General features: G+C 35.8%; 1 protein-coding gene across 1 annotated transcript in view; it reads right to left on the reverse strand.

Moving 5' to 3' along the window:
• LOC140442650 (venom protease-like) overlaps positions 1-19,064 on the reverse strand; it is a 169,421-nt gene that overhangs the window by 65,382 nt on the left and 84,975 nt on the right. The window contains exons 3-5 of the mRNA XM_072533647.1: positions 17,059-17,115; positions 14,030-14,135; positions 6,846-7,039 (exon numbers count right to left, since the gene is read on the reverse strand). Of these exons, the coding sequence (XP_072389748.1) occupies positions 6,846-7,039; positions 14,030-14,135; positions 17,059-17,115 (357 nt within the window). The remainder of the gene's footprint in view (positions 1-6,845; positions 7,040-14,029; positions 14,136-17,058; positions 17,116-19,064) is intronic.

Consider the following 19,064-nt stretch of genomic DNA (forward strand, 5'->3'; position numbering starts at 1 on the left):
TGGAAAATTTAAATGAATTATTAACTACCTTATTTTTTGGAAAAAATACCAAAATGTTATGTATTGTTCCTGTCAACCCTAATGTCTCCGATTTGTCTGACACGAAGGAATATGATGAAGAAATTAAAGTCATCAATATAAATAAAATTGCTGCAAACTCAGATGAAAATGATGAACCTCATAATCATCAACTGCTAACTGAAGAAGAGACTAATCAAACGAATGAAGAAGACAAGCATGAAGAACCGCAAAGAAAACGTAAAAAAGTAGTTGAGTTAGTATATTATAACTAGTCTGAAAGTGACATAAAAACCATTCCATTTGCAAACCCACCAATAGGCAATAATGTAGTAGAGGTAGCCTTATCTCTTGAGTATTTTACGAGGTTTTTCTCTAAATTTGATAAAGGATATTGTATACCAGACGAATTTATACAGTATTATACAGAATTTATACAGTTCTTCAAGAATTTCTCTTGCTGCTGATGTTTTGCCCTTAAAAAAGTTTATTTTAAAAACTGAGAACACTTATCCATTTCAATGATAATTTAGAAGTGACTTCAGAAACGAATGACCTTTACTTCAAAATTTGTCCCCTTTTAGATCATGTTTCTACAAATTGTTATAAGTATCAGTTCGAAAACGAATATTCCAAGATGAGGCTACAGTTGTATACAAAGGTACATACAGCGGCAATTTACGACAATACATACAAAAAAACGTGGCAGAGGTTCCTATGTATATAAATCCGACGAACAAAAGAATATTATAGTTGTCAAATGGGCAGATAATAAATGTGTACTTCTGGCTAGTACTGGTTGTGGAATTAAGTCAATCAACCATGTACAAAGATATTCTTAAGTCTCCTCCTCATTCCTTGAGCCCTTGTCAGGGCGTGGTGAGACTCTAAATATTATTGGCTTGCTGCCTCCATTTGCTGCGATCCTCTGCCATATGGACAGCTCATGTGGGGATTTTCCCACCAGAGTTGTCATTTGGTCTGCCCATCGTTTTGGAGATCTTCCTCTTGGTCTTCGGCCTTCTACCTTTGCTTCTACTACCAATAGTTTCATAGTCCACGTTCTTCTAGTTATGTGAATATCTAATCTTCTAGTAAATAAGGTATGTTCGTTTTAATTTTTTAATAGCCTAGGGCAATGCGTTCTGAAAGATACATACACTATTTACGAATAAAAGCAGGTGGCGCGAGGGAAACCAGTTCATATTCAAGAAATACCGAGTCGGTGTTGTTAGTGACATGGTGGACGCACAGACTATTGATTAAGTAAGTAACAAATATCATATTTTTGTTTTCATTATGAATTTGTGTTTTGTTATTTTAAACTACGTTAGTACATAGTAATACGAATATAAAGGATTTATTTTAAAGCGATAATTTTATTTTTAAGTGGTAAAATAACACTTGTCTTTTGTATGTATCCCGTAGTACACATTGATCGTTCAATTTTCTTTTTACGTATTGTTGAATTTTATTTTGTTCAACCAAATACATATTCAAAAACTGTACCTAAGTCAATCAAATCATGGTAGGATGTGATTTGGGTTAATTATTGTTTTTATATAATTTTCAGGTACTAGCCACTACTCTCTACGGTCCACGTGAGAAGGTAATTGCAGTACTTCCTCATGATAATCTGTATATAGCTGGTATAGGAGAGTCATCAGACGAAGAGGAGATTTATGGTGATATTGCTGACGATTTTGATCCAGACTATGGAGATCCTTCCTCTAAATCAAATAAGCTTCCAATTGCTTCGTCAGTGATACAGAACTAAAAGACGACCAGCCGCTACCTTCACGATCTAAAACTGCGAAAAGGAGGTCTGAAAAATACAGGTGGAAATAAACTGATTTTCAGGACATTAAGTTTCCAACAGAATCATCTTTCTATGCACCGGAAGACGAGTATACACATCTAACATATTTTCAGCAATTTTTTGATGATGATTGTTTGCCTATATATCAAATAAAACTAATATATACTCCACACTATCAACAGGGGTATCTATCAACACGACCCCAGTGGAACTAAAAGTTTTTGGAGGCATGGTGATGCTAAAGGGCGAGAAATAATGTCAGTGAAGAGATTCAAAAAGCTTAGACGACTTATACACTTTCAAGATAACAACATGGATGCAAACTACAACAGATTATTCAAAATTCGGCCCATACTAGAAAAAGTAAGTCAAAACTGTTTGTCTTTGAAACAAGAGACACTGTTTTCTGTTGATGAAATGATGATCACTTCTAACGGAAGTAAGATAGGTAACTTACGTCAATATATGTCCAAGAAGCCTAAAAAATGGGGACTCAAAATGTTTGTTCGCGTAGGAGTGTTAGGTATTATGTACGACTTTTTAGTGTACACAGGTTCGAGCACTTTCAACAATATACCATTTTTAAGTTATGAAGAATCATTGGGGCTCGGGGCTCAACTAGTTATATATTTATGTAGAACAATTGCAAATCCGAACGAATCTATAGTTTATTTTGACAACTTTTTCTGCTCTTTGGAGCTAATAGATAACCTAAAGAAAGACAAACAGTTGTCGAGTCTTGGCACTATTCGCAGTAACCGACTACGAAGTTGTACGTAGGAAACAGACAAAGTGCTCCTCAAAAAAAGCAGAGGAAGTTTCGATTAAAAGTTGACAACACAAACAGTATAGCAGTAGTCAAGTGGGCTGACACTAAACGTGTCACTTTAGCTAGCTCGTATATTTCTCACAGTCCCGTACTTCAAGTGAAACGATATAGTCAGGAACATAAACAAAAAGTTGATGTGCAGTGTCTTCAAGTGGTGAGGCAATATAATAAACATATGGGTGGTGTTGATCTATCTGATATGCTGATATTACTATATAAAACACCATTCAAATCGAGAAGGTGGTATCTGTGCATATTCAACCAGCTCATAGACGTAGCAGTGAATAATGCTTGGTTGCTATATCGTCGAGATATGAAGGCGTTGGGAAAAAGACATGAAAAACTGAAAAAATTTCGCGTCAATATTGAAAGTTAAAAAAAGTATTCTAAAGTTCATAAAAGAAAAGTAAATAAGCCATGACCAAGTCTAATTACTCAATACAATACAATACAATAAACATATTGGTGGAGTGGATAATGGTATTTTTATTGGGCCTCCACAGAAGTCCAAGTTGTAGTAAAGATGGTATTATCAATAGTTACCTGGCTTTTAGACGCCTGTATTATAAATGCATGGATATTATATCAAAATGACAGTAAAGCCAATCATACAAATTTTATGCCTCTTAAAAAATTTAATATGGAACTAGCTAGGTCTTTGTCCAACACTCGAAAGAACAAAGTAAAGCAAGGCCGCCCATCAAGTACGGAAAATGTAAATAGCATAATTCGCCATCCTCTTGCTGTAAGACCTGATGATGCTACCGGAACAGATGCGTTAGGTCACTGGCCAATGTATACCGCTAAAGGAAGATGTAGATTTTGTAAAACCGGCTATACACCTGAGCTGTGTGAAAAATGTAATATGCAGCTTTGTTTTACAGCGATCAAAAATTGTTTTTTACCATTCCACCGTTACGCCTACATTTATAACTTTTTAGTCTTAGTCACTGCATAAGTAAAAGTTTCTTTATTACATCAATAAAATATCTTTTAGTTAAACAGTTCTTTGAATATGATTAACAAATTTTTGAGATCTTGATTGTTAGTACCAAATAAAGTTTCTTGGCTAAAGGCTGTTGTCTCTCACTGACATTATTTAAAATTTACCTCGAACAAACTCTAAAACTCTGTAATACAATAGCAATACAATACACATCATGAATAAAATCGAGGCGTTTGAGATGTGGTTGTATCAAAGGATACTAAAAATTCCATGGACTAGCAGAACCAGAAACGAAGAAGTTCTTCGAAGAATGGGACATCAACGAACTCTATTAAATATTATTAAGAGGCGTAAACTAGAATATCTTGGACATATAATCAGAGGACCAAGATATGAGTTCCTTCGGCTAATTCTCAACGGTAAAATCGAAGGAAAGAAATGGATAGGACGGAAGAAACTCTCTTGGTTGAGGAATTTGCGGCAGTGGACAGGTTTGACAGCGGACCAATTGCTACACGTAGCGCAAGACCGAGATCAGTATAAAAATATTATAAGCATGGTAGTCGCCGACGTTCCGTAGGGATATGGCACTCTAAGAAGAAGACAATACACACATTATTATTTGCAGATGACCATTTAATTAGTACAAGAGTATGGATATATTGAATATATGGCAAGAACATTAATTGAGGAATATAAAATATGGGAGCTTGAATTAACATATAAAAAAAGAGAGAATTTATGTGAGTCGGTGGGATACATCAGGACCTAGCATTAGAAGATGAAGAAATTATCAGACATTGCGACACATATAAGTACCTGGGTATGATCATCACAAAAGAAGGGAATGCAGACGACACTATAGAAGAAAGAAACAACCAACGAAGAAAAACAATATCCCTTCTAAATAATATACTTTGGTATCAATCAATATCAATAGTAACAAACGTAGGAAAACGGGAAGACCTTGCCTCAGTTGGGGAGAAGGCATAAATCGGGAAATGAGAGATAGAAAAATAGAGGAAAACCTATGGACGGATGAGAAAAATTGCGATTGGGTATCGGAAGACGTAGGAAAACGTTTTAAACCGATATGTATATAGAACATGAATAGTCCATTACGGAGTTTGACTGCGCGACGAAAGAGGAGAACTTTTGAATTATCTTATGGCTCGAGAAGTTCTCATCCCCAACTTGACGCATCCTAATGGCTAATAGAAAATGTCATATAGATTATAGGAGAGGTCTGAATAAGTTATAACCAACGAATATCTATATTCGTTGGTATAACCAAGTACACACCAACAGATCATCTAAGAACATGAAATAAGAACTGCATCTCTGTCATTATCTGTAGTTTTTTTGGTTGGCGGGTAGCACACGCATTCATACCTATAGTCATACAAACACAAGCGTACAAATACAAAATACTGTGTTAGCACGAAAACGTGAACAATAGTTAATAGATTATTTACAATAATACAATTGGCTGCAGTACCATCAATTTATAACAGCCTTCTTTCAGAGAAAAATGATAATGCATATTAAAAAATTTTTTTGAGGGTCTGTCTCTTGAGATTCCTAATCTATGTCATTGTGGCAAGTTTAACCTAAATATTGTATTTATATGTGATTAAGCCACAATTAATTCTAATAAAAATTACATTTTACGTTTGTTTTTGACGTTTCAATTTTCACTGCGAAAATCGTAAAAGATTAATATCAAATAGGGAATTATTTAATCTCTAGTTGAGGTTTCGTTTCGTCCAATTTGACAGGTGACTTACTTAGCCTTGATTTTGTAGGCGCATAACCATGTTTCTAAGAGTTCGGGGAATGGTGTTGTATCTTCGGGAAGATTTCAAATTCTGATTTTTGCGTGTTTATGTATTATGTATAGTTGTAGATGATCTTTGACCTTCTATTAACCCATTAATGTTAGTGTATTTTTGTTGCTATATTCTTTTAGTATTGGTAACCAGAGCCTGTTAAATTCTGTTGATGGATTTGTTACACATTTTTCTTTATTAAGTATGATTCATATTCGTTATCCTTACACTTAGTGGTCTTGCGGTTTCTCTCACATGAAACAATTTTTATGTGAAAAAACAAAGTAAAGGTAGCCGTGATGTTCGCCAACATCCGGAACGGATAGGCACCATAATAAGAAGTGGTAATGTTTCTCTTAGAGTATTCTTCGCTGGTACAGTATCAAATTACGAGGTACATAGAAAACTTACCGAGAATATACAACATCGACTTCTTCGGTTCTATTCACATCGATTTAATATTCCTAGACTAATATCTATAATAAATAAACAAGTTTTTTATTACTTTCTTCTTCAGAGTGAGACTAATCATGCCACCATCACCTGATTGATAATCAACTGTTTATATAGAATTATTAATTCACAACAAAACTCTCATACGTGTTGTGTCGGGTTTCCGCTGCATCAGCCCAACTGAATTCCCATGTTCACTTTTTCCAAAAGAAAGGCGGATTGTACTTTTTAATGTATTGTGTACCTTAACACTTATAAAGTTGGCCCAGGTCGGGTTGCTACTACAGTATAAACTGTGTCAGCAATACTAATTAATTTGATTTCTGTCTATCTACCTTTTCTTAAATATATACTGTATTATAATACAGTTTACCTAAATCTCTAAAATTTCTGTGTCCTTGGCCACATGCCACATGGCCTAGTTCTTGATACCATTGATTATCGTTAATGTTTTTTAAACATTTTTAAAAACCTATATCAATAAATATATACCAGATAAAAAATGAAGATATTGAACAAGTGGAGTCTAGATTACTGAAGATCTAAATCCGAAATCATAAATTCGATCAAGAATAGAACAATCAAGAGCAGCCTTTTTGAAGATGAGGAAATTTCTAAGTAACCAAAGTCTCAATCTACCAATCCGATATCGTATGGTAAAATGTTATATCCATTTTAGTCTTTTTTATAGTGCCGAAGCTTGGACTGTTAATTTTAACTCAATGAGAAAGCTGAAAGCTTTTGAGATGTCGCTTTTTACAGGAATTTTGAAAATACCATCGACCGATTATATAAACGGTGCTGCACGAAATGGGAAGAGACAGATAACTTTTGACCACCATTAAAAGAAGAAAGGCAGTATATTTGGGACACATAAATAATAGCACATAATTCTAGGTGCTAAAGTTGGCATATAAAATATATGTAAAATCAAAATATATGTATACCTACCAGTAAATGTTACCGATTTAGCCAGCTTAACCAAAGCAATATCGTTCTTAAGTGTGAGAGTATCGTACTGTCCATGTATAAAATAAGTAAGCACTGGCACATCAACTGGTTCGTCTGAACAAATATAAGTACTATGCACTCTTTTGCAGTCAAGTTCTGTATTTAAGTCGTGTTCTCCAAAACGAACTTGGACACTAAAATAAAATCATATGTTATCATATTGGAATGAGAATCAAACTTATGTGTTTATATAGTAAAAATTTTTTTTAAGGGAATTCTGGTAAACACAGGTTAAACTATCTGTTTCTTTTTTTCCGAGGGTTCAAATTTATAAAAACCGTACCAGGTCAACCATCCAGAGGGATGGCTGGCGTATGTAGGATTCAGGGTAGAGGAGTACATGCGAGCCCATTTCCCCTTAGAAGAACGGGGTCCGGCAAATGGATGCCTTAACCAGCCTACCAACGAACACCACTCTCTTCTACTTGTGCGCAGTTGACTGTCGCATGTACCCTACTCCGAAAGTGGAATGATCTCTGTAAGGCTGGCGACATTTTCGGAGCACTCCTTTCTTTTTTCTAGATCTTATCTCTGTCGTTGGTCCGGTCGGTGTTTCTCTTCTTCTTCTTTCTTTTTTATAACTGTTTGGATGTAATTATGTACAATATTACATCTCTCTCACAGTAAAAGGTTTCATAGCTATTTCTCTATACATTCTGTTTCTCTCCACTGTCCATGTATTACACTCCAGTATTGTGTGAGTAAGAGTGTCAGAGTATTTGCAGTATAGGCATTTATCTGTATCTGTCTTTCTGAACCTATGAAGATCTGCCCTCTACCACCCATGTCCTCTGAGAACTTGCATCAGGAAGTAATCCAGTCGCGTGTGATCACAGTCCACCCAGTCCCTTAGGCTCGGGATCAGCATATTGGTCCAATGGACAACATCTTCCGTGTTACTCCACTCTCCTCGCCATCTTTCCATTGATCTTTCTCTTTCTTCTTTTTTTTTATGGCTGTTGTCAAATGCTCTCTTCTCTCATAGAGATGTCTTCTTTCTACTGCTAACACAAGAAGAGGAACACAACCCGTGATAGTTTACAAGACCGCCGCAGATACAGTCCTGTGGGCACATGCTACTCGCAAAATACTTGTTCTGTCTACTCATAGCATGAGCCCTTTGTAGGTCGGTATCTCTACCGCCTCACTTCAGACTGGTGACGCGTAAATCTCCTCCTTTCTGATTTAGGTCCTCCAATGTTCGGCATCACTCTCCCCATCGCAGCCGCACTCTTCGCTGCCTTCTGGGCTACCACCCGTATATGCTCCCCAAATCCGCCATATTGGTGTAGTGTCACACTCAGATATTTGACGCATTTCTTTTATGTTAGCTGTACCCCTGAACATGGGAGTTCCATCCCTTGTCTTTTTCGTTTGTCCTTTAGAACGATGGCTTCGGTCTTCTCTGCTGCGAGTTCTAGTCCGTGATCTGTCATCCAATCCTTCACAACGGTGCCATTATGTCTTACTCGAAATGGGAGATCCAGCTCATCCCGCGATATTATTAGCTCATCGAGATCATCCGCAACAGGTAAGGGGGTTATACCTCCTCCATATTTGCAGTTCATGGCCCCGTCATATGCCAGGTTCCATAGCGTCAGACCCAAGACCGGTCCCTGTGAGACTTTGGCCGGTACGTCAACGAGCGTGCCCTTCTCAACCATGATCTCTCTCTCGAAAAGATATTCCGCTATCATATTCATCAGATAGTTAGGACACAACCTTTCTTCCAATACTCGCATCACATCTTTCCATTGCAGTGTTGAATGCATTTCTAACATTGAAGAGCAGCAGAGCCGCTCATCTCCAATGTTGTGCAATGCCTCGATTATACTCAAAATTGAGTCAATTATTGCACTCTTCCCTTTGCAGAATCCGAATTGTCTCAGTGATATGCCTCCTGATCTATTAATCGTGTCGTCGATCCGTGCTCGCAGCATCCTCCCGTACAACTTTTCGTATGAGGGGTACGTATGGAACTTCTTCATTGCGATCCTATATCCCTGACAAAAGATGTCCTCATCCAGGTTGTCACACAGTTCTCTCCCATGCCTTCTTTTCTCTGTATGAATTTTTCTGTAGAGTTCTCCCTTCCGTGCGCGATATTCTATTTCGATTACGTGGATTTGCTCGACGATAACGGAGTTTATTCCTACTCTGCTCCTTGCCCCCGTTATCCTTCTCCTTATGGCTATGCATTCAACTCTGAGCTTTTCGATGTCCGCACTCAACCAGTATGGCATCCTGCTCACCTCTCGACGACCTATTCTACTGTCTTCTATAGCTTCGTTCATAACTCGTCCCAGGTTTTCCACCGTTGGCGTTTGACCTTGTATCATACTAGGTTAAAATATCTGGTTCACGTTAAAATTGGCCAATTTACGAGTCTGGCAAAGGGACAATATCCTTAATGTAATATGGTGAAGAAACTTTTTTCTTTTGATTTTGAAGTTTGAAATAGTACATTTAAAGTTTGATACCATAAATATCAATTCCAATTCCATAAATACTATTTATGGAATTGGATGAACCTATGGAAACTCATGTCCAAGATTTTAAAACAATAACATAAATATTAACATGAAAGAAGAGAGAACGGATCTTTAAAAAAACAACGCGCATAGATGCCTTTAAAGAAAGAACAAATGAAGAGGAATTCCGAAAGCTCGTAGCAAGTAAGTTCGAATCAAATTCTTCACATAATCAAGACCAAATTGATGACATTAATAAAAAGATAACCAAAAAATTCTAACATCTCTAACATCAGGTATGCCGATGATAAAGCCATAGCGGCAGATAACATCGAAGATCTTCAATGCCTTTTAAATGATCTAACTCTTGCAAGTGAAGCCCTGGAAAGCTTGCGATTGAAAATAAATATCAAGAAGACAAAAACAATGATTATAAGTAGAAATGATTACTCCAACGCAAAGATATATGTCTCTGGAGAAGAAATCGAACAGGTCAGGCAATTTAAATACTTGGGTTGTTTGCTGAACGAGGGTTGGGACCCCGAGAATGAAATAAAGAGCAGAGTTGAACAAGCCAGAAATGCTTTTTTGAGGCTTCGTAAGTTTCTGACTGATTGCAAATTGGACTTCAACCTCCGATACAAGATGGTTAAGTGTTACGTGTGGCCTGTTCTCTTGTACGGAATGAAAACATGGACGTTAAAGGCCAGTTCCATTAACAAACTTGAAGTGTTTGAAATATGGTACCTGCGTCGAATTCTGAGAATATCATGGACGGACAGGGTCAGAAATGAGGAAGTACTCAGAAGAGCGGGCTTACAGGATAGGGAACTTTTTAGTTATGTAAAAAGTAAGAAGACTGCATACTTGGGACGCATATTACGAGGAAAAAGATATACTTTTCAGCAACTGATACTCGAAGGGAAGATAGAGGGTAGGAGAGGTCTGGGACGTAAAAAAATGTCATGACTGCGCAATATTCGACAATGGACAGGAATCCACAGCTATGAAATGCTTCGCAATGCTGCTAAAATCAGAATTATTTAATCCTGACTATTTAACATCTCACCTGACAAGACGATGTACGGTGGACGCCTACGTAGAAACGCACGGCACCTTAAGAAGAAGAAAAAATTCTTCTCAAAGCCGGACTATAGGTCGCAAAAAAAAAGAATTAAAGAAGATAAAATAAGAAACGAAAATAAACAAATAATAAAGGAAAGAAGATAACAACTAGCGGAAAACAAACGCCATAGGCTCAAGGATACGTAGAACTTTATAAAACAATTAGAAAAGAACTAAAATGTGACATAAAAAATGGAACGAGAACTTAATAGATCAAGTCATTAAAAACAAAAGAGGACTAAAATGTCTAAGATCAACACTGGGTGTTTAAAAAATTATCATAATTAAAGACACCAATAATAAGGAAGCGAAGGACAAATATAAAATATTAAAGATAGTCGAAGACTTCTATAAAACCTTGTACAGCTTCGAAAGCCAGCCTAATGAATCAACAGAGGAGAAAGTCAAAAGAAAAATTTTAAAAATGGGATCAGAGGTACTACCAAATACAGAGGAATTCCAAATAAAAAGAGGTTTAGAATAGCTAAAAAATAATAAAGGTCCAGGCCACGACGGTATAATTGCCGAGCTCTTAAACACAAGCAAAACAGTAACACTTATACTAACAGAGCTATTTAATAGATGTCTCCACAATAGCAAAATCTCTAAAGACTAGAACTAGAGTCTAGTAATACTCTTACACAAAAAAGGGGAGAAATGTGACCTAAAAAATTATAGATCTATATCGTTGCCCAGTCAGGTATACAAACTGTTTATGAGAGTTATTATCAATCTGTTGACTTACAAAATGGAAAATTACCAACCGGTTGAACAGGCTGGCTTTCGCAAAGGATATAGTACATCAGATCATCTTCTGACAATGAGAAGTCTGATAGAGAAGACAAATGAGTACAACTACATCAAAAGAGGAGTTAGACAAGACAACGCAATATATCAAAAGCTTTTTAATCTAGTCCTAGAAGACGTCTTTAAAACTACAAATTGGCCAACACATGAAATCAATGTTACTGTCACGCATTAACACAACAACAAGTTAAACCACCTCAAATTTGCTAATTAATCGTGATTATAGTGAGCAAATTCAAGGGATTGAGGGATTGCAAATTATAATGGAGCAACTCGCAGGCAGCTCAGAATACGTCGGCCTAAAAGTGAATATGACAAAAACATATACAATGATAAACACAGACCATAGAAATCAGATCCAAAGTGCGGAAATCACTACAAGAGTAAGACTGGCATGGGCAGGATTTGAAAAACTCAGTTGTTGGTTACTTAAGAACAGCAAAATACCTCAATACTTGAGGAGCAAAGTGTTCAACCAGTACATCCTTTCTATCATGATATATGGATGTCAAACCTGGACCCTAACCAAGGCAAATGTGAATAAACTAGCCATAACTAGAAAGTATACGACTATCAGATAAAAAAGGAACGAGTGGATAAGATCAAAAACAAAAGTCGATGATATCACAACAATAATTGTTAAACTCAAATGGAGCTTCGCAGATCACACTGCTAGACAAAAAGACCAACGTTGGTCTTTTCGAGGGAGACAACAAATGAGATGAGTAGATGACATAAAAAGAACAGCTGGAACAAATTGGAAGTATGTTGTTTTGGATAGAGATCGATGGAAAGAGTTGAGAGAAGCATATGTCAAAAAATACACAATAGAAATCTAAGAATAAGATAAAGAAGAAGAGTAACAGGGTTAGGTTAGCAGAGCGACATACATAAAAAAGTAACAAATGCTCACAGCACCGGTGAACAGCCTCGGAGTGGGACGAAAAACATGATAACAACAAAGTCTAGAAAAAAGATGACGAACTCGAAAAATGTAATAAGAGTGTCTACTCGGAATATAAAAAGGCTTAATAACAGAGATCAGGAAATAGAAATGGAGTTGAGAGAACATCAAATAGACATATGTAACCTGTATGAAATAAAGAGTAAAGGTAAAGAACAAATGATTTACTAGTATATAGTGGGGTTCCAAAACAAGAGAGAGCAAAGGAAGGTGTATTAAAGAAAAAAATCGGTTGTCTGTAAAGTCGGTTTTACGGGCGAAGATTTTACGTGACAACGTCTTTTTCTCGGTAGAATATTTATTGATATGAATATTATTAAATTGCACAATAGGAACAAGGAATTGAATGAAAATAAGAATTGCACAAATTTTAACTATAGAAATATATTTTGTTTACTAAAACATTGTACATGTAAACTTAAACTTAACTAATTTCTATTTGAGTGATTTTGTTGAGGATAGGACGATGATAGGAGAAATATGAAATAAAAGGAAGTGTTTCTGCTGTAATGTGTCTTGAACGCCAAGAACGCTCGAGAAAGACAGAGACACAAGCACGGAAGCACTCACCGATTCAACGCGCCTAATTCTCTAGTGCTGCGCGCGCAGCGGACCGATCATGTTTGAGTGGGAGAGAGACGCAAGGCATTCGCCGGTCCGGCGGGCCTCTCTCTCGTTCGGTGACTCACTGTAACAGACGTGAGCGGGCGTTACACTTTTTCATGAATGACTCCGAGCCACAACCTAATTTAAGACGTTGTCACGTCAAAATCAAAATAAAAATATACAGATCAAATAAAAGATTGCCGGTATATATCTCAAAGAATACTTTTTTTAGAGGTAACGGTTAAATGCAAAATTATAAACCTCATAGTGATATATGCACCTGAAGATTGCAAACCTGAAAAATAATGGTGGACACAAATTAAAACGGAAAAGGATTGGTAGACATCTTCACAACAAACAAACTAAAAATAACCCCAACACATTTTTTAAACATAAATACACATTTGAAAAGACTAGAGGACACAGATTAATAATAGATTATGTGATCACAAAATCACATCACACAAGATCACAAAGAAAAATACAACATAAACAGATAGTGGATTTGAGAAGCCTGACTTCACAATGAAAGAAATTATTCTTTGGTACTTGGTAAAATCAGACTCAAGTAAAGATGGAAAGAGAAGATTGAACGAATAAAGAAAGAAGAAATATTAAAAGTTGAAAATTTAAGAGATGACCTAAGACTCAATAAATAAATAAATAAATATAAACGAAAATATCGAAAATAAAAACAACGCAGAAACAAGATGGCGAAAATGTAAGAAAAATATTCTGGACGTTGTCCGAAAAGAATAATACACAAAAATAAAAAAGAGTAAAAAATATACCATCAGGCGCGGCGTCAGGTAGGCATGTGTTCTGTCACTGATATCGTTTATTATCTATTCTGAATCAGTGTTTGAAATAGAGTTAAACAATCCTAGCAGATGTGTTAAAATCGGTAGTGAAATTATTAATAACCTCAGATACTCAGAATGGCAGAAAGATTAGAAAACCTTCAAACTCTGTTGAACGGAGTAAGAATAAATGCAATGAATGGGACTTAATCATCAACGCAACGAAAGTGAAATGGTTGGTTGTAGGAAAAATTAATATTGGAGACTCGGTACTAAAATTATATAATTAAAAGAAATTGATTTTTAACTATTAAGAATTTTGAATAGTAAAAAAAATGCATGTTTACTTACAGTTGATGATTAGGACCTACTCCTAAACAATGGGCAGCAGTAAGAACAAATGTTTCAGTAATTAGGGTCCCTCCACATAAATATTCAATAAAGTTTAGTTGATTTTCTAAAAAACAAAAATATTCTATTGAAGATATTAAATAATATTATTTTGTTTAAAATAATAAACCTTTACGATATAAAATTGTAATGAATGTTATGTTTTTAAATGGAAGTGAAATATATATACATTTACATCGGCAACAGTGACAATAAGTCGTTTACAATCATTTATTAAGGTACCCATATAACAACTGGTTTTTGTCGACTAGGTTATAATAGCTGGTAGATATATCCTCTCTCTCTCTTTCTCTCTCTCTCTCTCTCTCTTTCTCTCTTAATATCTCTCAAGACTAATATCTGATCTATAGCAAGCATGCAATTGTGGATAATTATTGGTTGAAAGTCCGATACATCAGGGGCGATATGCAGGAATCGAGCAGGAATCTCTACAGAAACGGCACTGCACCATCTCGTACAGAGGGTGGAGTACACACCTCTTACTTAGCAATCACAAGGACAATTCGTCTAAAAGGAATAGACAAAATAAGATGCAGATGGATGAACTGCATGCTGAGGAGTCGTGTGATATACGCACGTTACTGGGGGATACAGTGTCAGCATACATAGCCAGAGTCTGTCTACAGGGGGGAGTTCTATTTCATCTCTTATAGAATGTGGCCATGGATGGGCTGATAGCTAGATTCGTTAGCTAGTGTAGTTACGGAATGGACTTCAAATGTAAGACTTAACTTGAGCCCTCAGAAGTCCAAAACGATGAAATTTACCAGAAGGAGGAATTTAGAGGGACTGAATCCTCTGAGCCTATATGGTACCTACACATCTAAATCTGGTTAATGAAGTAAAGTATCTTGGGATAATAGTAGACTTGAGGCTTAGGTACTTGGAATCAATAAATAGAACGAATACTCAAGAGAGCGGTAACTACGTTAATGATAGCCAGACGCACTCTTGGAAAAATGTGGGGTTTAAAACCAGACATGTTATATTGGATTTATAACATGGTGGTAAAACCAATAATTAAATATGCATTAGTAGTATGGTGACCAAAGGTACAGCAAAAAAGTGTTATCCTCAAACTGAGCAAGGTGCAACGACTTGCTTGTCTAGGAATCAGAAGGAACTATGAGGGCCCCACCAACGGCAGTTACAGACGCCCTACTGGATCTCTCTTCTTTACACATATAAGTGAAAGATGAGGATGGGATATTACAGACTGCGAGAAAATCTGAGTAACGTACTGGTTAGATCAGGACATAGTAACATCATAAATGAAATTAGGAATACCGAGTGGATGATGATTTCTAACTATATCGTACCCATATGCCCAAGGTACCTTTCCAAGTAGACGTGAGCCCAAGAGAGGAATAGGAGAGAGGAAACCCTCGACTAAGACTGTAGGATGATCTGATATATAGACGGGTCTAAAACTGCAGATGGATCGAGCGCTGTAATAATCGGTAGTGATGAAACTTTAAACATTTCTATTCCACTAGAATAATCATACATGCGAGCTACGCAGAAGAATAAGTCTCTGTTGGGCTGCATTCGGAAAAATGAGAGACGTATTTAAAACAAATATACCGATCCATTTAAAAAGAAAAGCTTTTAACCAGTGCGTTCTACCAGTCCTCACATACGGAGCAGAAACCTTAACTCTCACAAAAACATCAGCCGAAAAATTGAGAAGGACACAAAGAAAGATGGAGAGATCAATACTTGGAATAAGCTTAAGAAATAGAATAAGAAACGAGGAAGTTCGTAGACGAACCGGAGTGGAAGACATTATCGAACATATTACAAGGCAAAAATAGAGATGGGCAGGACATGTTGCAAGAATGAAAGACGACAGTTGGACAAAAAAATTGCTTGAGTGGAGACCACGGGCTGACAAGCGAAGCCGAGGAAGACCCCCAACGCGATGGACCGACGACCTCAAAAGAATCGTGACCAATTGGATAGCAGAGGAGCAGAACAGAAGCAGATGGAAAAGTCTAGAGGAGGCCTATGTTCAACAATGGACAACTCAGGGCTGATTGATGATGAATGATGATGAGAATAATCATCATGATCAGTAGTGCTACAGCTCTAGTTGAGCCTCGACCTTTCCCACCAGGAGAATATACATCTGTATTTTTGCAATCTTGTAGTGTCCAAGAGAAATAATTAACATGAGAATTTTCGAACTGAGACGAATTAATACATGCACAGATAGCCAAGCAGCCATGGGGGCACTCATAAGCCCTAAGGTGGAGTCTAGTGTGAGAGGAACTTGACAGACTGGCGAAACATAACAGTGTCACATTGGTATGGGATCCAGGTCACCGGGGGATATACGGCAATGAAAGAGCTGGTAAAATATATGTTCAGCGGACATGTGCTAACAGAGCTAAAGTACTGCGGAAAGCAAGCAGGAATCAGCTCAGAGTAATAACAGGCTGCCTTACTGGAGATTCGCAAGTCAAGGGACAACTGCATACAATGGGAATGTTTCACGGAGACTTGAGCTGAAGACTCTGTAGCAGAGAACCTGAAACAGTCAACCGTATCTTGCACGACTGCGATGTATTCGATCGCACACGGCAAATACTTTTTGGAGCTAACAAAGTGACTTCAACAATATATGGTACCCAGCCACTGGACCTGTATATCCTGGTACGGGTATCATAATGGAATGGAATATGTACAATAAGTCGATGCAGTACGACCGGTTTATAACAGCTGACTTGCAGAAAAAAAACATGATATGTGATAACGTTTTTTCTAAATTACATTTTCTGGTAAGATGATTTTATGTTTAACCTATGTGTTTGACGAACCGATGAAATATAAAGAGACATGTTAATTAAAAGATTCACTTTCTCACTTATTCACCTCCATACATAACAAAGTCACCAGATATCAACTACACTAGTTATATAGTTAGTTAGTTATAGTTCCTGTATATGCAAAATTAATTTTATACTTACGTTGGTAACCAAGTAAGGCCATCCAAGGAAACTGTCCCAAATCTGCAGTTTCACCACCTAAAATAAACTTAAAATTATTTCCATTTGCTAACCTCAATTATACTAAAAAAGTACTAGTATAAGTGTAAGTAATAATTGTCAGTCTGTGGCTAATGATTTTAACATACCTAATTTAACCTTTATATTTTGCAGTCATGATACATACTTTGCTTTTGGTAGTTTGGTTACAAAGCATATAGTATTTAATTCTATTTAATTATCATATTCCAAGAAAAAAAAAAGGAAAAAATAAGTATAAGGAGAAATAAAAATAAGGAGACTTGACAATATATATTTTTAGGTAGATTTTAAGTTTAGCGATAAGTCAGAAAGTGTTTGTTAACATAAAATAAAATTAAATAACATAAAAAATATAAAATTAAATTAAATTTAAATAAAATCAAATAAAATAAAAAAAAGCGAAACTAAATTTAATAAAATTAAAATAAAATAAAATAAAACAAAACAAATTACAATTAAAATATGTATAATAAAATAAAATAGAATAAAATGGAGTCAAATAGAATAATTATGTAATAACTCTTTTTCTATATAAAGTAATGATAAACTATTAAATTTTTCTTGGCCTAATGTGGATCATATTTTTTTTATTCTGACCATTACTGAGAATAATCTTTCACCTTTTGCATTGCTTGTTGGAAGAGTGAATAGGCTAATAAATTCTCAAATTGTATTTAAATTTGGGAATGTTGCAATGTTATTTTCCTGAATAAATGACCTCATGGATATAGGCGAAATAATATTTTCTTTGCTTATAAAAGTCTTAAATTGTAATAATTAATTTTTCAGTTCTGCTACGTTTAATTCTTGTTCATTTCATAACATTTAAATTCATCTATTGAAGAGTCACTTACATCAATATGATGAAAAATTGTTTTGAATTTATTGTTAATCGTTTTATACCGCTTAAATCTTTTGTTATTGTTTCTAATTAAAAAAATCGTTTACAAAAAAAATATTAACTTTAAAATATTCTTACTACAGAATCGTATTTTATGTTCTGGAATTTCATTATGAAATCATCATCATCATCAGTAGCTCGACAACCCTTTCTGGGTCCTGGCTTGTTCTAGGATTTTCCGCCATTCTGTTCTGTTCCTTGCTTTGTTTTTCCAGTTGGTAATCTTAAGTGTTTTCAGATCTTGTTCCACTTGTTCCATGTATCTAAGTTTGGGTCTTCCCTTTGACCTTCTTCCTACTGGTGTTTGCCTCATAATATGTTTTGGTGTTTCAGTCTCCAATATTCGTTCAACATGGCCCATCCAGCGCAGACGTCCGATCTTTATGATCATTTTCCTTTACCCCCTTATATATGTGTCTAAGGATTTTTCGTTCAAATGTGTCTAATAGGTTTTCATCGCTTTTCGACAGTGTCCATGTCTCTGATTCATATACAAGGACCGGTTTTATCAGGGTCTTGTATATTTTGCATTTGGTTTTTCTTGTGATGTTGTTAGATCTTAAATGTTTAATTAGTCCATTATATGTTTTATTAGCGATATGTATTCTTCTCCTAACTTCTTCACTGACATTGTTATCTGCGGTAACTAGTGAACCTAGGTATGTAAAATTTTTCACGCTTTCGATGTTATAGTCTCCTATTGTCAGATTCTGTAGGTTTCTTTGGCCTGTCGATTTACTGGCCTTCATGTATTTGGTTTTTATTTCATTAATGTTTTTATAATACTATTTCATTATGAAATAGTATTGATAATTTCTGCCGTTTTTTAACATTCGTATATGCAAACTCTTAAGTTTTTCTGCTTTTTCTAAATTGTCAAAATGATCACACTGTATGAAATCTATCAATAAATAATATGTTAAAACTGCTGTATTTAGGGATTCATCCTTTTGTTGAACAGTGTTGTTTGAAACATTTATTCTCTCTAAAATCTTTTCCCATATAGTAAGCAACAATACATACTCAAATGTATCAAGTTTTTTAT

The sequence above is a fragment of the Diabrotica undecimpunctata genome, chromosome 6 (genome assembly GCF_040954645.1).
Source record: "Diabrotica undecimpunctata isolate CICGRU chromosome 6, icDiaUnde3, whole genome shotgun sequence".
Lineage (NCBI taxonomy): Eukaryota > Metazoa > Arthropoda > Insecta > Coleoptera > Chrysomelidae > Diabrotica > Diabrotica undecimpunctata.